The sequence below is a fragment of the Bison bison genome, unplaced genomic scaffold (genome assembly GCF_000754665.1).
Source record: "Bison bison bison isolate TAMUID 2011002044 unplaced genomic scaffold, Bison_UMD1.0 scf7180017864289, whole genome shotgun sequence".
In the NCBI taxonomy this organism is placed as follows: Eukaryota; Metazoa; Chordata; class Mammalia; order Artiodactyla; family Bovidae; genus Bison; species Bison bison.
The window spans coordinates 3,337,469-3,358,878 of NW_011494861.1; the positions used below are offsets into that span (position 1 = coordinate 3,337,469).

General features: G+C 42.0%; 2 protein-coding genes across 6 annotated transcripts in view; both read right to left on the reverse strand.

Annotated features, from left to right (window-relative positions):
• KIF1B (kinesin family member 1B) overlaps positions 1 to 21,410 on the reverse strand; it is a 140,347-nt gene that overhangs the window by 29,610 nt on the left and 89,327 nt on the right. For 3 of the 5 annotated variants that reach the window (XM_010849910.1, XM_010849909.1, XM_010849908.1), the window contains 7 exons: positions 12,198 to 12,316; positions 8,033 to 8,118; positions 6,291 to 6,420; positions 5,956 to 6,118; positions 3,038 to 3,128; positions 996 to 1,114; positions 299 to 354 (listed from right to left, as the gene is read on the reverse strand). In XM_010849910.1, the coding sequence (XP_010848212.1) occupies positions 299 to 354; positions 996 to 1,114; positions 3,038 to 3,128; positions 5,956 to 6,118; positions 6,291 to 6,420; positions 8,033 to 8,118; positions 12,198 to 12,316 (764 nt within the window). Of the gene's footprint in view, positions 1 to 298; positions 355 to 995; positions 1,115 to 3,037; positions 3,129 to 5,955; positions 6,119 to 6,290; positions 6,421 to 8,032; positions 8,119 to 12,197; positions 12,317 to 20,646; positions 20,896 to 21,410 lie in introns of all 5 variants that reach the window. The other 2 variants (XM_010849913.1, XM_010849912.1) reach the window with 1 other exon arrangement.
• LOC104995857 (WW domain-containing adapter protein with coiled-coil) lies at positions 8,371 to 11,470 on the reverse strand. The gene has a single exon (XM_010849914.1). It carries the CDS (start codon positions 11,122 to 11,124, stop codon positions 9,319 to 9,321), a length of 1,806 nt encoding a protein of 601 aa, XP_010848216.1. The 5' UTR covers positions 11,125 to 11,470; the 3' UTR covers positions 8,371 to 9,318.

The following is a 21,410-nucleotide window of genomic DNA, read 5'->3' on the forward strand; positions in this document are numbered from 1 at the left end:
GAAAAGTCAAAACAAGATACATGAACATGCAGAACAAATCTAACATGCAAAAAAATGCCCGCCACTGAAGTTAAAGGGGTTACACACAGAGCAGAGAGGCTGAGGAGCAGGGAGTTTATCAACATCTTCAACAAGACCAGAGTGCCAGAGTGGATAGAGCCCTAGAGTTTCTCACCAACAATTCTAGGTCCTGCTAGATACTGGAACACACAGGATGCACAGATGTTGAGCAGGAATTTGAATATGACTTTTTACCTGAAAAGTCATGCAGCATATAAAGAACCCAGCTGGCACTCACCTGGCTTGGATAGCGGCATGGGCGGAGGGAAGAATCGTCGAGACGGCTGGGGTGGACTGCAAAGGAAGATGAAAGTTCTTCAAGACTAAAAGGACCCCCATGCTAATACTAATGGCATGTATAAATCCCATTTAGAAGCAGATCACATGTACTTTCAACACTAGCACATTATCAGATATCAGATATATTCCCACACAGTAAAACTGAGGCTAAGACATTTTAAGAGAAGTCCCCTTGTAAGTCTTACCTAACGAATAAGAAAATTTTTCTGTTAACACTGACACTCTGCCATCATCCCAGAGTCCCCATCATGGTCTCCTCCCTCATTCTGGTGTCTCAACTCAGACACACGTTTCACAGTGACTCTATGCTCCATGCAGTTCTAGGTGGTTAGGAATAATTTACACAATTTCCACGTTATGTCTTGATTACCTCAACTTTATCCTATTCAAAGTCTCTTCCTACAAGAAGATGGTACTCAAGGCCCCCTGGGCAAAACTCAATTTGCTCCTCCTACAATTAGTGACTGGGTGGCTTAGAAGAAAGATGGTAACATTTCTAAAAAGGAAACATAGGACAATATATAAAACTGTCACTTACCTATCTTAATCCCTCAAAAGATTTCTTTCTTTCCAGCAAGTAACAATAACAACAACAATATCAACAACAAAAAAATCTGTGCTCATTTGGTCCAAACCTGTGAAGTTCCTGTCCTTGCAGGTGAAGTGGGTGCTGCTGATAATGCCCAAAGACTTCAAACACAATCGGCTTGGTTTTGATATAGTCCACGAATGATTCCGTAACCTCCACTGCAATCTAATAAGGAGTAGAGCCAAGCTCGATTAGGGTAAGAGTTTTTACAGGAAAATGCACATGTCTGCAGCAAACAGCACTCAGCATGTCTGCAGCAAACAGCACTCAGGCACTTTTGAGTACTCAGTATGTGCTGGGTACTTTACTCTGCAGGCCTCTCATATCAGAAGAGATGGGCTCTTCTCTGGTTTTCCTTCTACAGCAACTTGACCAAACTCCAGGCGTTCCACCACCTACCCTAACTGACCTCCAGCCCCTCTGCGTCCTTCAGTCAGTATGAGGACTGCATCGGCTGCTCCCTTCACCTGTTCTCTCCTCCACTTTGAGGGTGGGCCCAGACAGCAGCCCTGCCCAGGAGGCCTTCCCACTTCTCTGTCCCTGTTTTCCCTATACTTCAAGGCCCAGACCAAACAGCAACAACGATATGAAAACTGGGACTGCTAACTATGTGCCAGGTACAAGGCCAAGAGTGACCCACCTTTTCTTATTTATACTACAGCCTTCAGGAAGCTCCCCAACCTTCTTTGTCCATCCAACCATCCACCCTCAACAAAGAATGTAACATAGAATTCTCTTTCCATTAGTAGAAATAATTCTCCCTTCTCCCACTCCCAATGCATTTCAAGAATAGCTTTCGAATATGTCCATAAGTTGTACTACTATTTTTATAAACTGCACATAAAATAAACACGCATTTTATTTCTCCTATCATAATTCTAAACTCTTCGGAGGCATAATCCCCTGTGATTCATCTAAGTGTCCCCCTCACCCCCACACAGTGGCATCAGGCATGGTCCTTGTACACAGGAGACAATCAATATTGATCATATACAGTCATGCTAATGTTTATACAATTAAACATAAAAAAGAAAACTATGTTTTGTGCTTGTTCATTCCATTTTTGGAGTTGTCCTTTCTTATTTTAATTTTTTTGGCCAAGTTGCACAGCACGAGGGATCTTAGTTCCTGGACCAGGGATCACTTCCCCTGTAGTGGAAGTGGAGTCTTAACCACTAGACCACAAGGGAGTCCCCCTTTTGTATTTTAGAGAGTGGACTATGGTTAGCAAGAGAATGATACTGTTTCCTGTATAGCTGTGAAGACCCTGGATGCTAGAGCCACATTTCCCTGGGTTCAATCCCACCTCTGCCTCCTCCTAGCTTGGTAACCTTGGTGAGTGACTTCAACTGCTGTGCTTCAGTTATCTCAACTATAACATGGGGATTATGACAGTATGTGGCATAAAAGAAAGGGTTAAATCAATTAAGACAGAAAAAGCACCTCTAACAATGACTGATACAACATAAGCTCTCAGTGAATGTTAGCTCTTGTGATGAGAATGAAAACTTTTGAATGGGGTTAAGTAAATCTTTCTAGAAGAGATGGAAGGTCTGTTCTCTTATTCCACTTATGGGGGAGTTGTAAGGGGCATTAAAGGATTAATCATCGAATCAGCTGAAAGGAAAAAAGATTCTGAAGCTTAGTTTAGCTACAAAAGAATTTCACAGTTTCTACATTATTTGCAACCGAACAGTGTTATGTTTCTTACCGTTTAAAGAACATATTAACTTTAACAAAACTCATATTAAACATGCTTATTTTTCTAGGACGGAAACACTAAAACAACTCACAATTCAATGACAAAGAATTTACTGGCAGACCAACCCCCAGTGCTACGCACAGGCCCACTGTCATTCAGAGAAGATGCTGGCTGCTCTGTCCACTGAGGATGAGCTCAGGGCCCTGGCTGCTCCCTCCATTGTCTGTTCTCGCCACAGAGCTCCCCCTGCATAGCAGCTCGGATAATCATCCTTCTTCGGCTGAGAAAGCCAAAGGGAGCCCGTACATGATGCCTGCCTCGCACCAGCTGCTTCGGGGTACCACCAACTTGTAATACACCTGGCAAAAAATGTCCACGTGACTTACATTCTGCACATGGTAAAAGCCCAGAGGACTTCCTCTGCCGTTGTTCTTGAGGGGTTCAGTGGAGAATGCTTCATCATGCCGATGTAAAAAGCTTAAGAGAGCAAAAAAGACAAAAACCCACATTAATCTCGCATTAAATGGTTTCATCAGAATTCTCTTGGATCCCATGGAAAGAAGCATCTTAAGCAGAGTTTTTAACTGAGACAAGTTATTTACATTGCCCTGTAGAGAACATGTTCCATATCACACAGATAACATTTTAGATTTTATTTCAAAACTGACTGAAAAATCAACTAACCCTACCACTTAGCTGGGGCTTCCCTGATGGCTCAGCGGTAAAGAATCTGCCTGAAGTGCAGGCAATGCAGGAGACATGGGTTTGATCCCTGAATAGGGAAGATCCCCTGGGTAGGGAAGAAGCGAATGGCTACCCACTTCAGTATTCTTGCCTGGAAGATTCCATGGACAGAGGAGCCTGGAAACCTACAGTCCATGGGGTCTCAAAGAGTCGGACATGACTGAAGCAACTGAGCACACACCACTTAGCTACGAAAACATATGAAGACTGAATTCAGTGAACTCTCATTCCAATGCAGAAGGTTTTTACTGAAAATAAAAACTGAAATCATTTTGTATAGAAAAGATTTGGCAGATTGAAGCTTCTATAAGGTAGCACTAAAGCCTGTGGATGGCATATCTGCTGGGAACCTCTCTAAGACCAGCGAGGAGTAGATTCAAATGTCACCTCTTCCAGGGAGATTTCCCTGACTCACTCAAACAGTTCTACATTCCCATAGCAACAGGGGCCTATTTCTTCAATAGCAATGATACCATTGTTTGTAATAATGTATTTATTTGCCTGTTTCCCCAAAAGAGAGTGTGTGTCTCCCACAGGGCTTGAAATATAGAAAATACTCCTGAAATGTTTGCTGAGTCACTGGGCTATGTTTACTTATTCTCATAAATAATGAGATTTTATTGTTCTGTCTCCCTAATATTAGTCTGAAATAAAAAGTAGTGGAGAATTACAGAATACACAATTCAAAGATGTACTGCTAGACAGAAATATCCACTAGAAGGATACCCCACACTCCTACAGGAAAAGAGGGATAAACAGTGGGCAGAGAGACCAGGTCTTCCATGAACTCCTGGTCTTCCATATTACAGGTGACCCCTGAACATCACTGGTGTTCTGGGTCTGGACTGCGTGGGTCCACTTATATATGGATTTTTTAAATAGTAAATCTTACGGTTTTGCACGATCCACAGTTGGTTGAATCTTTAGATGTGGAACTGCGGATACAGAGGAACCCTGGATATACACTTGGGTTTCAGACTTTGTGGAGGAGGGTCAATGCCCGTAACTCCTGAGTTGTTCAAGGGTCAACCATAATTCTCTCAGCCTGAAGACCATGGTGGACTTTTGCCAAGTAACCAAATCACGTACCACTGTGACACTGCATCTTTCCACACTACGCGTACTCTTGCCTATTTTCTTTCTTCTCATTTCTCCTTACCTTTCTCCCTCTCTTCTACTTTTTACTCCTTTCTTTTTCTTCCAATTTCTTCCTTTCCAGACCACACAGTGCACCTGCCAGAGGCCGCATGAGCATCAGCTGGCCTCTGCCCTACACTCCTCCAAGGCTCTCCTCGGAGCAGATACCAATATGTGGGGGTTCCACATAGGTGATACCTGAGGCCACTGACTGTGCTCTACAGCTGTGTCTTCCCAATGCAGGCCAGATGAGAGTTTATAAAAACCCCAGAAAAATCTGAGTCTTCTTTCAACATGAGTCAACATGCCCTTTCCTCCAATGCTTACACCAGGTGGAGATGCTACTCTCTTTTCAGGAGACTTTGGGACAGAAGTTAATAGACCATTCTTGCCATTTCAGATGTCAGCTGACCAAGCAGGTCTTTTCCGTAAAATACATTAGCTACTAATGGAGACTGTTAGTGAAAACACATTAAATGAGCAAATCTATACTGGATGGATAATATTTCATCAATTGTTACGTTTTAGCAAATTACATTAGCAGCTTAACTACGTAATAACCACATTTAATTGAGAACTTGGCTGACAACTACATAGAAAGTGAAGCTACATGAGGCCTCTGGAAAGGATAAGGCACACACCGAGGGGAAAGGAAGGGCAGAAACCTAAAGCAGCCTTTTGGTGGCACCAACAGCAAACTGTGGGCTTTAGGAATGGGGCAGTTCAAACTTCCTTCTTTTATACTGTGGCCCTTTCCAAGTACTCAAAAGATATATTCATGTTGGGAATATTAAAACTTAAGATTCTCCAAAAAAATGTTTTTGGAAGTCTTGAGACAAAAGTAACTAGAGCACAGAGCTCCAGAGGGTTACAGGATAGAAAATGTTTATTAAACAGATGAGAAATGAAACCTGTCACATCTTCTCTACTTACTTACTAGCTTTCTTTCAATGGATATAGAATTTTGCTGTTCTTTAAACGACTTACATTTTGTTTCTCCCAAGCATTAAACAGGCATAATTGGCAGTTGGATAATTCATTGATTTCAGACTTGTTTATTAACAAGACATTTTGGCATGAAGAACATTAAAAAGGCTGATGAGTAAGCTTAACTGGATCTGACCCTGTACTCCTGGCAGAGGGGGACAGTCCATAACTGAACCTCTAGCAGGATGTGTGGCCGCACTCCTTCCCACTATGAACTCTGTTTCGTTCCGTTGCCTGTTTCCACTTCTTACTCCCAACCAGAGTAAAGAAAGCATTTTATTTCAGGGTCTGGGAGTCATTTCTCTCTTGAGAGTGTACAATCTGGCAAGTCTAAGAGCACTCTATAGTGCACAAAAGTCACTATCCAGGTTAACGGCTAGGGAGGAGGAGCAAAGTGGGGCTTACTTGAACTGACAGAAGATGTCTGCATACTTACTTGAACTGACAGAAGATGTCTGCATACTCTGGGAGGATTCCACTGGCCTGCAGCACTGTGACCCGGAAAGTGAATGCACTGCCCAGCTTTAGGTGGTTGCCGATCTCTTCAGAAAATCCCTCCATCATCATCTTACCATCCAGCAAAGTGCTTGACTTCAGATCTAAAGCAGGTCAAATGAACACAGGTATGGTTCAAATAATGACAAAGCACCTTTCAGAGAGGAGAGTGTATTCTTCCATCACTAGTTGATAAAAGTAGTGATCATCCTTAACAATGGTCAGTGTTTTCCCCTCTTGGAAAGCACCTCCAGTCACAGCACTCTGATTACACACCCAGATCATTCATTCGGTTGACTTCTTCTGGAGGAGTGATGACCTCAGAACTCTGACCCTGTCCTTCCACAATCCTCAGCTCCTCCAAGGACAGACCAGAACGGGTCAATGCAACCGAAGAAATGTCACTCTGAAAACAAGGCAGCATAAGTAGATGATAAGTAGTATGACAACATATTTTTCCCACATTTCTTTTACGTCTGTTTATGTGCCCCACAAATAATTATGAGTGAAAAGTTACGTGGATTAAGGACTGCCTGATGCTTGAGAAACCTATATGCAGGTCAGGAAGCAACAGTTAGAACTGGACATGGAACAACAGACTGGTTCCAAATAGGAAAAGGAGTACGTCAAGGCTGTGTATTGTCACCCTGCTTATTTAACTTATATGCAAAGTACATCATGAGAAACAGTGGGCTGGAAGAAACACAAGCTGGAATCAAGATTGCTGGGAGAAATATCAATAACCTCAGATATGCAGATGACACCACCCTTATGGCAGAAAGTGAAGAGGAACTAAAAAGCCTCTTGATGAAAGTGAAAGAGGAGAGTGAAAAAGTTGGCTTAAAGCTCAACATTCAGAAAACGAAGATCATGGCATCTGGTCCCATCACTTCATGGCAAATAGATGGGGAAACAGTGTCAGACTTTATTTTTTTGGGCTCCAAAATCATTGCAGATGGTGACTGCAGCCACGAAATTAAAAGACGTTTCCTCCTTGGAAGGAAAGTTATGACCAACCTAGATAGCATATTGAAAAGCAGAGACATTACTTTGCCAACAGAGGTCCGTCTAGTCAAGGCTATGGTTTTTCCTGTGGTCATGTATGCATGTGAGATTTGGACTGTGAAGAAAGCTGAGTGCCGAAGAATTGATGCTTTTGAACTGTGGTGCTGGAGAAGACTTGCGAGTCCCTTGGACTGCAAGGAGATCCAACCAGTCCATCCTAAAGGAGATCCAGTCCTGGGTGTACACTGGAAGCACTGTTGCTGAAGCTGAAACTCCAATACTTTGGCCACTTCATGTGAAGAGTTGACTCATCGGAAAAGACCCCAGTGCTGGGAGGGATTGGGGGTAGGAGGAGAAGGGGATAACAGAGGATGAGATGGCTGGATGGCATCACCGACTCGATGCACATGAGTTTGGGTGAACTCCGGGAGTTGGTGATGAACAGGGAGGCCTGGCAATGGCAACCCACTCCAGTACTCTTGCCTCGAAAATCCCATGGATGGAGGAGCCTGGTAGGCTGCAGTCCATGAGGTCGCTAAGAGTCAGACACAAATGAGCGACTTCACTTTCACTTTTCACTTTCATACACTGGAGAAGGAAATGGCAACCCACTCCAGTGTCTTGCCTGGAGAATCCCAGGGACGGGGGGAGCCTGGTGGGCTGCCGTCTATGGGGTTGCACAGAGTCGGACATGACTGAAGCGACTTAGCAGCAGCAGCTGGGAGGCCTGGCGTGCTGTGATTCATGGGGTCGCAAAGAGTCGGACACGACTGAGCAACTAAACTGAACTGAACTGAGAAAAGGTGATACCACATAGTGTAAATGCTGGGCTTTCACCCTCGCCTTGGGAACTGTCAGACATGTCCTATGTTCTATTAAACAATCCTGTGGCTACCTACACCCTTTAATTCTAGGGAGAACTTCCCTCCAGTGCTGAACATCCATCCTCCTAACAAATCTGTCTACTTCTTTCTTCTTCCACAGGGCTTTTCTCTTCCTGGAAAATTTCTCACCTGATTAAAGTACTCGTTATCAAAAGATATTTTAGCTGTTCCTGACTGTCGAATTCCAGAGCCATAATCAGGAGCTTCTTCATCCGCTAAGCAGGAAAAGAAAAAAGCAAGGATGAGATGACATATGGGGCCGAGGGAAAATGACTCATTGGATTACAAAATAAACAGGAAAGCAGTGGAAACTTAAGGTCCCAAAAATTTAATATAAGAGGAGATACTAAAGAACAAGTCTTTTGCATGAGAAAGAATGAGACCAAAGCAGTAAGATCAAATAGGGTTTCCATCTCCACTCAGGGAAACATACCCCTCTCCTTGCTCAAATGAAACTAGTTAATAAAGAATCAGTTTGATTCTTTTTTTTTTTTTTTCTTTTAACATGTTTATTACAACAGATACAATTCACATCTGACTAGCTTTGTTTCCTCTTCCCTCCCACAACCATGTTCATTGGGCCATTTCCTCATATTTGAGCAATCAATGTACTTTCAGCACACATGCCCAGCAGTACTTTTAAGTCCATTCTTACAGGGTGCAAATGGATTTCAATAATTTATACAAACAAGTGGGTTATGCTCAATCACTGCAATTTTAAGCTACTGTACACAGGAATGAAAAGGTTATAGAAAAGTGCCATAGCAACAGTGCCTTAAGAAAGGAGAAAAAGAGGAGCCTTAAAAAATGGATAAAATCAGATCAAGGATTTCAGAGGGAAATGGAACACACGGGAAATGAAAAACATTTCTCTGCAAAACAAATGGAGAAGCACTGCTCTTGATCAGGTGCAAGTGTGGAAACAGTTGTTTCATGATATTTTGTACACTGCCCATATGGTTCAAAATCGCATCCTTAGACACAGATCGCCTGGCGCTTGCACTGAATTTTTGAAAATGCAAGATTTCTGAATGATAAATTAACCCCCCAAATTTTTCTTTAAAAAAGCTAATTTTGCAGACAGGTTTACATGTAAAAGGCTAGGTATTTAGCCACCTCAGCATTGATTAGTTTTGGATGTCTAAGCTCTGTTACACATGGCTTCCCATGGCTTCACTCTACAAAACATATTTACAATGTGAAGAATACATCTACAAGAAATCTACATTTCAAGGGTTTTACAAATCAATCTTGTATCTTTCCCCTGAAGTGAATCTCACAGACCCCGACCCCTTGTCATTTCCTTTGCCCAGCTTAACGGTCCAAAGTCTACTTAAATGCAGCTCAAAAATGTTAAGACTGGGCAACAGATTTACAGTTCCTGTTCTCAACACCATGTGCAATTATTCACATCTTCACACCATGAAGGAATTCTGATTTTTTAGCTTTTCGAGTTCCTTAATTTGTTGTCTCAAAAATAGTATCCTTTGCTCTCGCAAAGTTGCTTGAATTTCACATACTCGGACTAAAGATCTTAAATTTTTTAATTCAGTACAAATTTCTGACATATGAACGCTCCCCATGTTATGGGCTTCTTCTCGCAATCTTGATGCCTGCTTCTCCGCATGATCTGCAGGCCATCCTTGAACATGCTTGATGAGATTTTCATTGAAGTGTGCTGCGAGCGTCGGTGTTAGTGAACACGGAGGTCGGGCAGAGGAGTTCTGTGGTACAACTGCTGTATTTGATGCGTTACTACTAGACGTGTGATTTGGACCAGGTGACGGACTTCTCTGGCTGTTTGAGCGCTGAAGACTTCGAGGAGAGACAGGTTCATGACCTTGCTGCTTGTCAGCAGTTACAGGCTGCTGTGTGGCCGACTGTGAAACTGGTCCTTGCTTAACTACTGGAGTACTAACCTTTGGCTGTGATGAAACAGGAGGAGTACTGATCAAAGGTTTGATGGGGACTGTGTTTGTCTGGGGTGTGCTTATCCTTGGAGACACATACGATCGTGGGGATGATGCATCAGACGTTAAAGACATTGGAGACTGATTGGATGGTTGGGCTTGTGTGGAGAGCTGAGCAGCTTGAGAAATCAGAGAAGTTATGTTGAAAGCAGATGGTCCAGCAGTAAGAAATTTGTGAATTATAGACTGCAATGAGGCTTGTGTCACAGCTGCTGTAAGAACTTCATTTATTTTGGATATGTCCACATTAGAATTATTAAGTTGCAGCGTGGCTTGCAAAGCAGGAAGCAACTGTCTAAGCAGATTTGGGTCCTGAAGTAATGGAGGTATTGGTGACTGTGGAACAGGAGAGACAGGAATTGCTGAAGCGGATGCTGGAGGTGCAGACGTGGGATTCAGTCCAGAGGCTGAAGATGTGGAAGGAGTTGTGCAAGAGTGTGATACAGCCTTGTCTCCTGATGTAGATTCTTTTCTTTCTGTTCTCTGAGCAGGGACAGAAGATGTGGGTGTAGGCAGTTTTGATAAAGTAGATGCTCCATTAGCATCAAATGATTTCTTTGGCTGGTGATCAGACTGTAGCGTAAATGGACTAGAAGGAACAGTGCTTGGGGTAGCAGTTGGATGAACCACTGGTTTGATGGGGTGCTGTACTGGCGTAGAACTACTGTGAGTCTCTGCTCTTGGCAGTCTGTAGTCTCTGTCATTGTGTCTGCTTGTCTGAGACAAAATATTCTGTGGGAGCAAACTACTGGCATCACTGGAATGCTTGTCTTCCATTCCACTGGCAAACCCACTAGTGGCTGTTGCTTGCATCACCTCTCTTCTGTAATCTCTATCTTTTGGGAAGCTATTAACTGCCATCTTGTTTGCTTCTTTTTGTCTCTGTTCTCTTTCAAGCCACTCTTTTGGTTTTTCCCATTGTGAAACTTCTGTTCGACAATTATAGTAGTATTTTTTCCCAGAAGAGCTAATATGCTCAGACCAGTCATCTGCAGAATCATAAGGTGCATCTGAAGTTTTGCTTGGATTATTGCTTGGATTAGAAGAATGTGAATTTGAACTATGAAGAGCACTGTGGTTGTGTGAATTTTCTTGGGGAGAGTAACTGGTCCCACCATCCCTCTCTCTAACTCTGTGAATATGCACATTTTTGGCCTTACTGTGACCTGTGCTGTCACTGTATTTGTTTTCAGGACTATCAGATCTCCGCAACATTTTGTTTGGTGGTGAAGGATCTGCGGCGTCTCGCATTTTTTCATGTCTGTGATCACCACTACTGGGGTGACTCTTCGATGAATACTTAAGTGCCTGTAAAACATCCCCCCCCTGGTAAGGCTGCGCGTCCCCCCGCCGGTCGTGACAGCTCGGCTCGTCCCGGCCCTCCTCTTCCTCCGCGGCCTGGTTCGCCTCCTCGCGACCCGTCCGCTCTTTCCGGTCGCCGCTACCGGTCCGCACGCGCCCTTTCGGCCGCCGCCGTTCTGGTTTAGGGGTAGTCGGGCTCGGGGAGCCGCCCGAGGCTGATCCCGGGGGCCCCGGGGCGCGCGGGGCGGGCAGCGTCTATGGGAGGAGGCCGGTGGGGCGTGCAAGGAGCCATCGCGGACTAAATAAGGGCCCAGTTTGATTCTTGATACTGCTCAAATATCATAATTAGAAATACTATTCCCTTTCCTTGGTGAGACTATATTCAATAATACTCAACAAATATTTGAAAATACTAGACTGAATTTGTGGAGACCACCATAAAGTCAACATTGGTGACTGCCACACATTTCCATGGGGAAAAGCTGAAAGGTCATTAAATACAGCACAGCATTTGGAAATTAAAACAGAAAAGCTAACAGGGAATAGCCATGTTCTTTCCTCAGAAGGTAGGCTGGATCTTGGAAAAGTGTAAAGTATCAAAATCTTGATCCACGCATTACAAAACTGCAGCCAAAGCACAAAATGTCTAGCTGTATCCTGAGAGAAAAGTAGGCAAGAAAATGTCTGAAAATCTTGTTACTTCTGAAGCAGTTAAAATCCATTATTTAAAATGCAAATTACTTTTATAAAGTTAATCCAAGAGTTGTTCCTCATGGTAAAGGAAATCCCTTCACCCCATTATTCAAAAATAGCAGTAGGATCTACTACAAACCAAACAGGATCTACCTGTGAAATCTGGGAAGAAGAGTTAGAAAGGAAGCAGTAAAGGCTCTCTTTGAGATAGTCAGATGCACCACGGTTTGTTTTGAAGTGTGTAACTGAAACACGGCCCATACGGAACCGGCCTGCTTTGTCTCAAGGCAAAGAACCCACAGCTTTCATTTCAGAAGAGGGGCACATACCTGCAATGGCCTGCACAGCCACACGCAGAAATCCACGCACCTCTCCCTTCTCACTGACGATGGCCACCCTGTGAATCAGGGGCACGGGGTACAGCAGGTTGCTCAGGTAAACAAAGGCCCTAGAGACAGACACCAGGAGACAAGCATCTGAGCATCCCACAGACAGAGAGCCTGGCTTTCAGATTTACTGAGAATATCTTCATGAAACTGTGAGCTGGCTTCTGGGCCCTGTCTTAAGGTTGCCGCTCTGTTTTGTACTCTTAGACTGTCTCCGGGTGCTTTTTCGGCACAAATAACATATAAACAAATGCAAATGCTTGTGAAAGATCAACTTACACTAAATCACTCCCTATAAAAATTACAACAGGTAGAGGAGTTAACAGTTGGAAGTAGACTTCTAAGATATGAATACTGCTAAGGGTGGGGAAAAGGGAACCCATTAAGGAGTTCAACCTTTTCATGTAACTATATAAAGAGGTTTTGTTTTGTTTTTCCTGATAGATAAAATAGAAATCAGGAGACCCCCCCCCAAAAAAAAACGCCAGAGAAATGTGACTGAAATACAATTAATAACTCTAAAATAGATTTCAAGTCACAACACTGTGGGTCTTTATTTTTACCCTAAGAAATGACTGTATTTAGGCAAGGTGACTGACACATATGGGCAGAAAGGCTATGAAGCCAGAAATATCTGTTAGTGAGCTTGCAGGAGACTCAGGATGGACATCAACAAAAATGCTAAGGAAGGAGACACCGATCCACAAAGGGTGTCTTTTGCTTCCAGAGCCCAAAACCTTACTCAGAAATCAGATACACAAAATAAGACCTAACATTTTCTACTTCAGATGAACTAGCAAAGTTGTATCACATTGGTTCTTTTTTTATTTTCGTTCATAATTTTGTAGCTTTTGATTTTTTCTTTAAGCAATACAAACTGCTGATCACAAAGTTTGGGTATTTATTCCAGTTAGTGGATGGGAAACAACCTAGTTCCTACTGTTGCTCCTATCTTCTCACTTGGTATATGCTGATCCTTGGACACGAGACAAGACAAAAGGTAAACATTTACGTCAACAAATCAAATGTAGCCCAATGTGACACATACAGGCATACCTCGTTTTATTGTGCTCCACTGTTTTGCACTTTGCAGATACTGCATTTTTTATAAGTAGGTTTGTGGCAACCATGTCTCCAGCAAGGCACCATTTTCCCAACAACATCTGCTTATTCCATGACTCTCTGTCACATTTTGGTAATTCTCATGATATTTCAGAGTTTTTCATTATCATTGTATTCTTTATGGTGATCTGTGACCTTTGATGTTATTGCTGTAATTGTTTTGAGATGCCACAAACCCACCTACACAAGACAGTGAACTTACTCGGTAAATGTGTGTTCCGACTACTCCACCAACAGGCATTCCCCTGTCTCTCTTCCTATACTTGAGCCCCGCCCCCACCCCATTCCTTGAGACACAACAATACTGAAATCAGGACAAGTAATTAGCCTACAATGGCCTCTAAGTGTTTAAGTGAAAGGAAGAGTCTCATGTCTCTTACCTGAAATAAAAAGCTAGAAACATTAAGCTTAGTGAGGAAGGCAAGCTGAAAGCTGAGACAGCCTTAAAGCTAGGCTTTGTGTGTCAGTCAGCGAAGCGGTGAATGCAAAGGAAAAGTTCTTGAAGGAAATTAAAAGTGCTACTCCAGTGAATACACAAATGATATACGAAAGTGAAAAGGCCTTATTGATGATATAAAGTTTGTGTGGTCTGGATACAAGATCAAACCAGCCACAACATTGCCGTAAGCCAAAGCCTAATTCAGAGCAAGGTCCTCTCCCTTTAATTCTATGAAGGCCAAGAAAGATGAGGAAGCTGTAGAAGCAAAGTATGGAACTAGCAGAGATTGGATTATGATGCTTAAGGAAAGACGTTGTCTCCATAACATAAAAGTGCAAAAGGAAGCAGAAGTACTGATGTAGGAGTTACAGCAAATTATCCAGAAGATCCAGCTGAGATAATTAATGAAGGTAGCTAACACTAAATAACTAAAGAGCTTTTTGATGAGGGTGAAAGAGGAGAGTGAAAAAAAGCTGGATTAAAACTCAACATTCAAAAAAACTAAGATCATGGCATCTGGTCCCATCACTTCATATCAAACAGATGAGGAAAAAGTGGAAGCAGTGACAGATTTTATTTTCTTGGGCTCCAAAATCACTGTGGATGGTGGCTGCAGCCTTGAAATTAAAAGACATCTGCTCCTGGGAGGGAAAGATATGACAAACCTAGACAGCATATTAGAAAGGATTACATGACTTTGCTGACAAAAGTCTATATAGTCAAAATTATGGTTTTTCCAGTAGTCATGTACAGTTGGATCATAAAGAAGGCTGAGCATCAAAAAATGGATGCTTTCAAACTGTGGTGGTGGAGAAGGCTCTTGAGAGTTCCTTGGACTGTAAGGAAATTGAACCAGTCAATCTTAAAGGAAATCAACCCTGAATACTCATTGGAAGGACAGGTGCTGAAGTTGAAGCTCCAATACTTTGGCCACCTGATGCGAAGAGCTGACTCACTGGGAAAGACCCTGATGCTAGCAAAGATTGAAGACAAAAGGAGAAGAGGGGTGGCAGAGGATGAGATGGTTAGATAGCATCACTGACTCAGTGGACATGAATTTGAGCAAATTGCAGGAGACAGTGAAGGACAGGGGAGTTTGGCATGCTGTAGTCCAGGGGGTTGCAAAGAGCTGGACATGACTTAGCAACTGAACAACAACAACAAAAACACTAAATAACAGATTTTCAATGCAGATGAAACAGCCTTCTATTGGAAGAAGATGACATCTAAGACTTTCAGAGCTAGAAGGAAGTCAATGCCTAGCTTCAAAGGACAGGCTGACTCTCATTAGGGGTTAATGCAACTGGTGACTTGAAGCTGAAGCCAATCCCCACTTACCATTCTGAAGACCCTAGGGCCCTTAAGAATTACACTAAATGTAGTCTGTCTGTGTTCTATAAATGAAACAACGAAGTCTAGATGATCAGCACATCTTTTCACAACATGCTTTATGGAATATTTTAAGTCCACTGTTGAGACCTATTGCTCAGGGGCGGGAGCTAGAGTCCTTTCAAAATATTACCACTCACTGACAATGCACCTGGTCACCCACGAGCCCTGATGGAGATTAAGGTTTTCATGCCTGTTAACACAACACACACTCTGCAGCCCATGGGTCAAGAAGTCATTTTGACGAAATTTCAAGTCTTATTATTTAAGAAGTACATTTTGTAAGGTTACAGCTGCCATAGACAGTGGTTTCTTTGATGGATCTGAAAAGGATACGTCATTGTAGATGCCATTAGGAACATCTGTGATTAATGGGAAGAAGTCAAAGTATCAATATTAACACGAGTTTAGATGAAGTTTTCAACCCCCATGGATGACTTTGAGGGATTCAAGACTTCAATGGAGTAAGTTAAGTGCAGATGTGGTAGAAACAGCAAGAGAACAGGGATTAGAAGAGGAGTCTAAAGATGTGAATAAACTGCTGTCTTATAAAACTTTATGGGATGAAGGGTTGCTTCTTATGGAGGAGCAAAGAAAGTGGCTTCCTGAGATGGAAACTATTTCCAGTGAAGCCACTGGGAAGATTTTTGAAATGGTTAACAAAGGATTTAAAATACTACATAAATACTTGATAAAGCAGGGGCAGGGTTTGAATGGACTGATTCCAATTTGGAAAGTTCCACAGTAACAACACAGTGGGTAGGTAAAATGCTATCAAACAGCAGCCTCTACCAGCAGAGTCTATTTCACTGAAGGTTCAGATGACGGCTAGCATTTTTTTTTTTTAAGCAATAAAGTATTTTTAAATTAAGGTCATCATTGTTTAGTCAGTAAATTGTGTTTGACTCTTTTGCAACCCCATGGACTGTAGCCTGCCAGCTTTATCTGTCTATAGGATTTCCCAGGCAAGAACACTGGAGTGGGTTACCATTTCCTTTTCCAAGGAATCTTGGATCAGGGATTGAACCTGCATCTCCTGTACTGGCTGGTGGGTTCTACACTGCTAAGCCACCTGGGAAGCCCAAATTAAGATATGTATGTTGTTTTTTTAGACACAATGCTTTGCACACTTAATAGACCAAATGTAATGTAAACATAACTTTTACATGCACTAGGAAATCAAAAAAGGCATGCAACTGGCTACTGCAATATTTGCTTTTACTGTGGTAGTCTGGAAACCAAGCAGCAATATCTCCGAGGTATGCTTGTATGCATGTCTGCACCTTTTCCTGCTCTGAATCTACTTTAAAACAAAGCAAAGGAAGATGGAGTAGATTCTTGGGATTTCAACTCAAAGAAATGAAAACAATTCTGAAAACAGACAAAATACACCACAGGAAAACAAATGTTAATAAAAGTAAAAGAGCATAAATGAAATATGAATGAAAGTATAACCAAAAAAAACCCACAATTGCAAGTGAACATGGAATCAGATCAAACGACATCTGCTTCCCTTTCAGTCTGCTCCAAAGGGGGGAGGGCAATGCTAAAAAAGAGGGCTAAAAGCTGTATGGTACAAAAATCTTAAAATGAAAAGTCTGAAAAGGATTACAAACAAGACTCTCAAACATCAACTACTATGACACAGTTTAAAGACTAAGAATTTGGCTTAAGGTACTAAATGAATCATTTCACTTCCAAAGTCAGCACACATACAGACCACCTTCATCTTCTGCCAGCATTCCAGCCACTGCCCCCTTCCAATCCCTTGACTATTAAAGAGCCATGGCGCATGCTCCATCCCTGTCTGCTGTCCTCTCTGAGCTCTACTACCCATTCCAAACCTTTGATTTCACATCTTGAGGTCTTATTTCAAATACCACTCTCTTAGGACAGGTCTCCCCAATGTTTTATGATCTCAGGAACACACAACTCCATCACTGCTATGATTTCCATTTACTTATGCAATCATCTGTCCATCTTACCCACCACAAGGAAAACCCGTGAGGGCAGGAACTATGTCTGGTTTTACTTGCCATTGTCTGCAGAGGGCCTGGCTAGATTTACTGAATAAATGCACTCAAAAAATAGCTGTTGAATGACTGAATATCTATGGACATAAGTGAATGGGAAAATGATTTGCTCTCTAAGTAGAAGTGGAAGATTTTTCCAGAAAAACAGGTTAAACCAGAGGTAAGAAGCAAAACCATTTAACTTTATATTGGGTTGATTTTTCAAAGTCATACTCATAATAGATATTAACTATATACGACATGTTTAGATTCTTAACCATATTTAATTTATACAGCTGTTTTCATATTTAAAAGTAGCTATTCAAAAACAAGAACCCTTTTTTACCAGAAAGCCACAAGGGAAACCCTAAAAAACAAGAACCCTTTTTTAAAAATTATTTTTTTAACTTTTTGGTTGTGCCACATGGCATGTGGGATCCTAAGTCCCCGACCAGGGAACAAACCTGGGTCCCTGCAGTGGAAGCTCAGTCCTAACTGCTAGACTGCCAGGGAAGTCCCAAGAAATAAGTACTATCTGAGCACACAGTAAAGATGAGAATTCCCTTTCTGTCTATGGCAATGGCTACTTCAAAAGTTTAAGAATAGAAAGTATCCTTGCGGATTTCCCTTTTCAGACAGAGAACTCTAGAATTTGAAGGCAGTGGTATGGGCATCAGCCCTGTGTCTACACAACCCCACAGTCTCTAGACAGCTCTTTGTCCTATGAGAACACAGGCTCTCCAACCAAAAATCAATGCTCTGGACTTTATAAAAGCTCTCTTACAAAGCTTTTAAAACTGGAATTTTTATAGTTATTATTCATTCTTGAGAATCCTTGTATCCTGATCTAGCAGACTGAAAGAGAAGAGGGATGAGAGAGGGGAAGATGTAAAGGATATATTAGCATAAAGTTCTGTGAGGGTACATAAAAAGGGAAACAAATTCTGTCAACACAAAGATAATGAAGACCAGCGCAATTACGATCCTAGTTATAGAAAGAATGTCAGTTCAGGTACTTAGGTCACAGAATAACACAGGAGACCTTTAACCAGAAGACTAGCTTAAATACTTCACATTTCATCCCAAGTGATGATGGATGATTCATAACATCCCAGCATGCCATAAGAGAACAGCTAAAGGGACAAGCTCTTTTAATTTTCATATAAAAATTCACCAGAGGCAGCCAAGGCCATGAATCAAAACCTACAAATGGAATTTTTTAAAAAACTAGAAATTTTATGTGAATTGTATTTGCAATTATATGTCAATAGGGGAAATCTAATCCCATGAATCACACAAACAGCAAAGAAGTTACTCCTCTTACACAGAGAATAACTGGTACGTAACTGGGTGACACTGTGTTGCTATGAATTGTCTGTAGGTAAGAAATGCCATCAAGGGTGAAAATAAAGAGCTACCCTTCACTCTGCTGACCACTACGATTTCACCTCCTCCCTACTGTTTTCCTTGCAAAGTCAAGTGAGTTTCAGAACCAGGGAACCCAAAGAAATGGAAAAGTCAATTCCTAAGCCATAGTTCCACAAGTAATTTACTTGAAAATTGAAGTAGAGGTGACTGCCTTATACTTACAATTCAATCTGATATGATTAAAAGGAGAGAAAATACATACATCTTAAGGCAGAGAATTTCCCCATTAAGTGGGATTCTGACTTAAGTTTTCCATACAACTGGCTCAAAATACAAATGCTTCCGAGTAGAACTCTTAACCAGAATATTCACTCTTCTAGAATGCATGAAAGAATAAGAAAGAATAAAAAGATTTATTTCTTTTTTTTCTTACCTAACTCTCTATTTTATACTTGAGAACCCAACAGGTCTCAGTTTAAGTTGTCAGCCCTGTTAGGTCAGTGTTCTTCCCAACATGCCACATAGTGTGAAGCCACCTATTCCTCATTTACGATGATGCAGAAAAAAAGTGAGCAGCGTGAGAAGGTGAGAAGCTGCACAACCGGCACCAGGACTGAGCAGTTTACCCATAAAAACTTGGTTCCAACTTCGGACCCTCTTAGAAAAGAGGCTAGGAATAGCCGTAAAACCAGGAACGCGTTATGGCCCCTTGATTTGTGCATAGAACTGCCTTCCTCAGTTTTAATATAAATCATCTCCTCTGAAATCCTGAACATCTGTTCCCGGCATACACCAGACAATATTCATGGCTGTATAATCCCTTTACATTTATTCATGGAAAACTTAAATAAATGCCCCTTTACCATTATAAAACCCTGAGGCTGTCTAATATTCCAATCCAATATTCCAACCTATGGTCATAACCGAGGTCTTCATTTCTATCAAAAAAGCACTTCTTTTCTCCCTTTCCATAAAGCTGATTATCTTCTACATTTAATTCTCACCAGGTAACCAACCAACACCATACTATGAGCTAAGCTTTAGAACCTTACATACCTAGTGGGTCAGGAGACTTGCTGCACTTTAGGTTTATTTTTAGATAACTTGTGCTAACCCATTAACACTGAAGTAATTTCCCTTTATTTTTAAAGGGTTCAACAAAACATGGTTTTAAATTACCACTGAAATTAAATGTAATACCTCGAAACATAATACTTTTTTTAATCCAGTGAGTGCTGCACTGTTGAATTTGTAATTAAAATTACTTCAGCATGAAGACTGGAAGGATGTAGACAAAGACCCCAGTATGAGGAACATGTGCATGAGAGCTCTGCATCACTGACAGATGGGGCCAGAGACAATGCCTCACTTTGGCAGCTAAACTCAACACAAAGCAGTGTCATGGAGCACTGAACAAATATCCATTGTTGACAGTCTCAACAGATAATTTTATGAGATTCATCATTACAATGCCTACAGGTAAAATCTTAGCAGAAGCCAAAGATCCACGAAACTGCAAAAGAAAGGTATCCATCTGAGTTAGACAGAGGGAATTTCACGTTCCTGATTCTTTTCTGGGCTCATAGACTATGCAAGAAATAAACCTAATGTTACTCCTGACTCTACGTTTGTCCTTGTGATTCCTGCTGATGCCAAGAATCCCTTTCTCCTAACACTGGACTTGCTCTGTTCTCCCTTTCATATTGCCCCCTTAGGCTTCCTCACTTACATTCCTACAAGAGGAACTATCAGACCACAATAACACTCTCCAACTCCAGAACAGTGTGACTCTTGGCCTTAATTACTTTCTCCTCTGGGGTCTCCTCCTTCAGAACAAAATTACTAGGCTTGTAAGACAAGGGATCCTCCATGTAAAGTCTTCACACACTGCCACATATGTTGTACTGAGGAGGCCAAGAAGCTCCCAGACGCTGCCTGAGGGCTCTCTCACCCGCATCATGAATTGAACTAGATTAAAGCAAAATTGTCCAAAATTGCATAAGGAGCCTCTTTAGAGCAAGAGCTGGTCCCTTTTCGCCTTTCTCACTTTAACCTCACCAACCTTCCCACTAAAATGAACCATGGGGACCGGTCGTAAAACGGGTCGTGCCCGTCACTGAAGAGATCTGAGCCCTCCTCCGTCCCTGCGTCAGAGCCGGTGTCATCCACGAACGCCTCCTCATCAAAGTCCTCCATCTCCTCTTGCTGCTCGTCAGCCAGCTCAGTGATGTCGGAATCGGCCGTGGAAAAAGTAGGGGAGGGTGTGCGGTCAGCAAGGCGCTCATTCACACAGCCGTGGAAAATGGGGGAGCTAGACACCAGGGGACACGCCGATGGACACAGCCAAGGAGAGAGGAACAGTCGGTTAAACAGGAAGCTACAGGTGCCAACAGGACAGAACCCACTGAGGAACCAAAACAAAATAAGCAAGTGGAAAAGCAAAAGGACAAAATAAGCATAAATCATCTGGTTCAGGTGAAAGGGAACAAGGACTGATCCTTAGAATAAGAAAAGCAAAGGAAATACATGAGTAGAATATGCCAGGTAAATAACATGCTGTAAAACATTTATGTTCTCCCGTTCACACAAAAGATTAGCAGCCAGGCCTCAAAGGAGCCACTCAATATCAAGTGAAATAATATAGTTTAAATCTTTATTCCAATCTCCATGTCATTGTGGAGTAGAAAACAAAATGGATGAATGATATATGGCAAAGTAGGTATATACCTTGCTTGGGTAAAATGTGTCTGGCCAATTCATCTCTTTAAATGAAAACACACTCTACGATCAGAGTAGAGTGAAAAAGACCAATGTCATTTCTACAAA